Below are 4113 nucleotides of genomic sequence, written 5' to 3' on the forward strand. Positions count from 1 at the left end.
AGTGCTTCCTTCCCCCCTGACACTGTGACAACATGAAAGTTGACATCTGCAATACCTAATGGCACCAAGAGCCCCACAGATCCAGACAGTACAAATAGGACCTGGCATGTGTTACCTTCCCAGAGATGCCCCAGAGCCAGTCTCCACCACAGAGGTCCAGGTGAGTCCATGAAGGTAAGATCTTACATCTCCTCAGCTGTACTCTGTAGAGATTCATTAAAGACGATGTCTCTCTCTGACTAAGCCAGGGAGTAGTTAAGAGGCTCTGTGAGCATTGTGTCTTACATGTTCCTTCTGACCCTGACAAGGCTGGTCCCTAGCTCCAGAAAGATTGAAGGAGATGTGTTCAAGGCTTGTTCCTAGGTCCAGAGTGACCAAAGACCCCTTCCAAGAAGTAGAGAAATGGAACAGAAATGCTGAGGCATCGCTGTCCATCCTCAGGCTGGAATACCATGACAGAGCTCTGCGTGGGTATTTGCCTGAGGTTATCTCCTTACTTGTTTAAAGGAATAAGTAAGATACAGAATATTTTCAGATGTCTATCAAACACCAGAGACACCCAAGATACACTCCTGTACCATGAACACTAGAGAGACTGAGGCAAATAATTGTTGTTCAAGGCTACCCTGGTTCTCATAAGGAAACTCTCTCTCAAGATAACAAGATGAAAGGAAACAAAAAAAACCGTTTTGTTTTAGCCTCCATGTTTGCCAGCATTGTGACTTCAACTGTGTCATCAGTGTTTGTAATGTTTGTCATTTTCACTTACTAAACACTTAATATTTACATTAATATATTACTGAATGCTGATGAACTTGATATTAATGTCTGGAGTATATTTCATTATGTGCAGATATGCAGGATGGTACTGTGGTTTCTAGGATTCACTGACACAGGTGATAATTACTTCTCTGTCTCAGGAGCAGTGGAAAGGCAGTAATTGACATTTCTAAACTCATGAGGTCACCTGGACCCTAATGTAACATCTAGGCTAGGTTCATGAAAGTCGTGCACTGCATCATCAGGAGATGGAGACTGAAAGCAATCCCATGAGTTTAACAGGAGAGAGCTAAGAGGACAGAGGCATTCCAAGAACTCAGGATGCACACAAACCATAAAGCCAGTGAAGCATCCAGATCCATATTATTCTATAAAAAGTGCCCAAAGATTACCACAGACCCCTAAGAAATGAGAATGGAGCTCCCAAACAGGTCCAAGTCCAGGTCTAAGTTCTGGAATCAGCTCAGACTAATGGAGAACAAAGCAGCCTGCCCAACAAACAGGCAACAGGAGACAATTGACATAACTGCTGCTCACAAGCCCCCACAGAAGCAAATGACATCATGACCTCTTAAATGGGTGAATTCATGCTCACAAATGCATACACAAACTACTGTGCTATGTGTGCTATATGTAGCCATTTAAAGAACCCTAACTCAGCAACTGCACTCATCTCATGGCAGCACCTAACACCTTGTCAATCCCCTTCCCCCACCCACATCAGCAACAGCATCTTGCCCAGAGCTGCTCCATGTTCCCATAGGTGCCCTGAGGTCACTCACTGGGGTCACAGATGCCCTGAGTCACCCCCTGGGACCACATCTTTCTGATACCCTCTTTCCTAGGTAGCACCAAGTGTTCCTCTAGACACCCTCCTGGGCTGCAACCTGGTGGTCACTTAAATGTCTCAGTGTATCTTTTCATGATCCAGCCTTAACTCTGGGGCCTGATCTAGAAAAGTTAAACAATTTGACTTGACACTGAGGACTAACTTAAAGGAATGACTAGTCAGCATTTGTATGGAGTTAAATCACAGAGTGGTCAGTATAAAATCCTTGGAAATATTAAGATATTGAAATAGAAGTTATAAAGTCTTGATGCAAGTAAGAAAGGAATATAGAACAAAAGAGGAGGCAATGTGGAAGGTAAAGTTACCAAATCTAAAAGATGTTACAGGTGCTGACACAGCAGGGCTTTTGTGTGTGTGTATGTGTGTGTGTGTGTGTGTGTGTGTGTGTATGAGAGAGAGAGAGAGAGAGAGAGAGAGAGAGAGAGAGAGAGAGAGAGAGAGAGAGAGAGAGAGAGATTGAGAAAGAGGGAGGGAGGGAGACAGAGAGACAGACAGAGACAGAGACAGAGATGGAGGAAGAAGGTGGGTGCTGGGGAAGTCTGTCAGGTTAAGCAGTAGCCTCAGACTTTGGGAACTGGGTGGGGAAATATGAAATAGAATGAGAAACAGAATAAGAAATTTCGATTGTGGAAACTTGGAATTCAATTCAACTAGGCTGACAGTTAACAAAGACAGTACATACACATAGACAGATAGACAGGCAGACAGACACACACACACATGCACACCAAACACACTCCCACACACAGATATATATTTGAATAAGTCAATTTTGCTAGTGTAGCCGTTTTACAAAGTAAAACATTAGATGTGAATAGCAGTTAGCAACCTCACTGTCAGAAGCACATACACTATCCAAGATTCCACAGGTAACAGGAGAAATTTCAGTGACCTAATCTGCATCTGCAACATTGCCTTTGTCCATCACTGTCTCTTGCACACTGGAAAATGCTATTATGCAAAATTTATTTTTCAGATACATATCTGTGCTTACTAATGCTATCTTGAAAAAGTATTTTCATCCTGGAAACAAGTTTTCTACTAAGAAGTATAATGGCTCTGAAGCTTCTTAAGCAAATAAGTTTTCTCTTCATTATGTTTGGCACTCTGGGCAACATTTCTGTTTCTGTGAATTATATGTTCAGTTTATTAGGAGGCCCTGAGAAGAAACCCATAAACTTTATTCTCATCCACTTGGCTTTTACAAACATCATAATTCTTCTCACAAGAGGACTGAAAATCACAATAGCAGCTTTTGGTTTGAGAAACTTCCTAGATGACATAGGCTGTAAGATCACTATTTACCTGGAGAGGGTGGCCCGTGGTGTCTCCATCTGCACCAGCAGTCTCCTCACTGTGGTCCAGGCCATCATCATCAGTCCCAGAGCATCTGGGTGGAGGAGGCTCAGACCAAAATCTTCATGGCACATCCTTCTATTCTTCTTATTCTTTTGGATACTCAATGCTTTCATAGGTGTGAACCTAATCCATTCAATAACAAGTATAAGTGTGAATATATCACAGCTTAAGACCAGCTACAAATATTGCTATTTTATGCTAGAAAGTCAGAAAATAAAATGGATTGTTCTCCCTCTCATGGTCCTGAGAGACGCAGTGTTCCAGGGCGCCATGGGAGGGGCCAGTGGCTACATGGTGTTTCTTCTCCACAAGCACCACCAGCATGTCTTCCATCTTCAGAAATCCAAGCTTCTCTACAGAACTCCCCCTGAGCTGAGAGCTGCTCAGAGTGTCTTCCTTCTGATGCTCTGCTTTGTTTTCTTCTACTGGACAGATTGTGCCTTTTCTCTATTTCTAAGTCTCTCTTCAGGGGACAAGTCCTTGATGGCAAATATTCAAGAATTTTTGTCTCTTGGTTATGCAACTTTTAGCCCCCTTGTACTGATTCACAGGGATAAATATCTGGCTGAGTGTTTGTATGCTCAGTGAAAGAAACTGAGAAAACCCTCTCACTCCTTCATCTGTTTAATAAGAATGAAAGAAGTCTCAGTTCTGCAGTATTGGGGGTAAGACAAAGTCCCACAAGGCCATTTAAGCATGTATTTACTCTCAGACTCTCTTTCTGTGGCTGACACCTTGCACTGAAAGTAATATTAGCCACTTACAATGATATAGAAATTTCATTTTCCATATTGCCACCTTTTTGAAGTGTGGAGAGCCATGCCAAGTTCTGCCATGTCAGAAATCCTGTTCTTAGGCTGCATGCTGTGACCTTCGCGTTGCTGACCTTTGGCTTATGAGGTCTTGTGTTCCAGGCTATCCTTGGACTATTTACCTTTGAAAGAAGTAGGGAAGTCCCAACTTGGAACCACACAGAGGATCAAGGAAGTTCTTACAGGGGACTACTCAGAGAACTAGGAAGTTCCACAGGCTAGAGTGAGTGAGATTAGAATAGAGCCTATTGACCTTGCTCTATAAATGTTCCTACTAGTCCGCATTAAGGGAATCTTGATCAGAAATTTCCT

At 42.7% G+C, this 4113-nt stretch overlaps 1 protein-coding gene across 1 annotated transcript; it reads left to right on the top strand.

Annotated features, from left to right (window-relative positions):
- The first annotated feature begins 2562 nt into the window (after window positions 1-2562).
- Window positions 2563-3577, top strand: LOC127209118 (putative vomeronasal receptor-like protein 4). The gene has a single exon (XM_051168688.1). The coding sequence runs from the start codon at window positions 2684-2686 to the stop codon at window positions 3575-3577; it is 894 nt and encodes a 297-aa protein (XP_051024645.1). The 5' UTR covers window positions 2563-2683.
- Window positions 3578-4113: the final 536 nt, after the last annotated feature.

Source organism: Acomys russatus, chromosome 3, assembly GCF_903995435.1.
Source record: "Acomys russatus chromosome 3, mAcoRus1.1, whole genome shotgun sequence".
Taxonomy (NCBI): domain Eukaryota; kingdom Metazoa; phylum Chordata; class Mammalia; order Rodentia; family Muridae; genus Acomys; species Acomys russatus.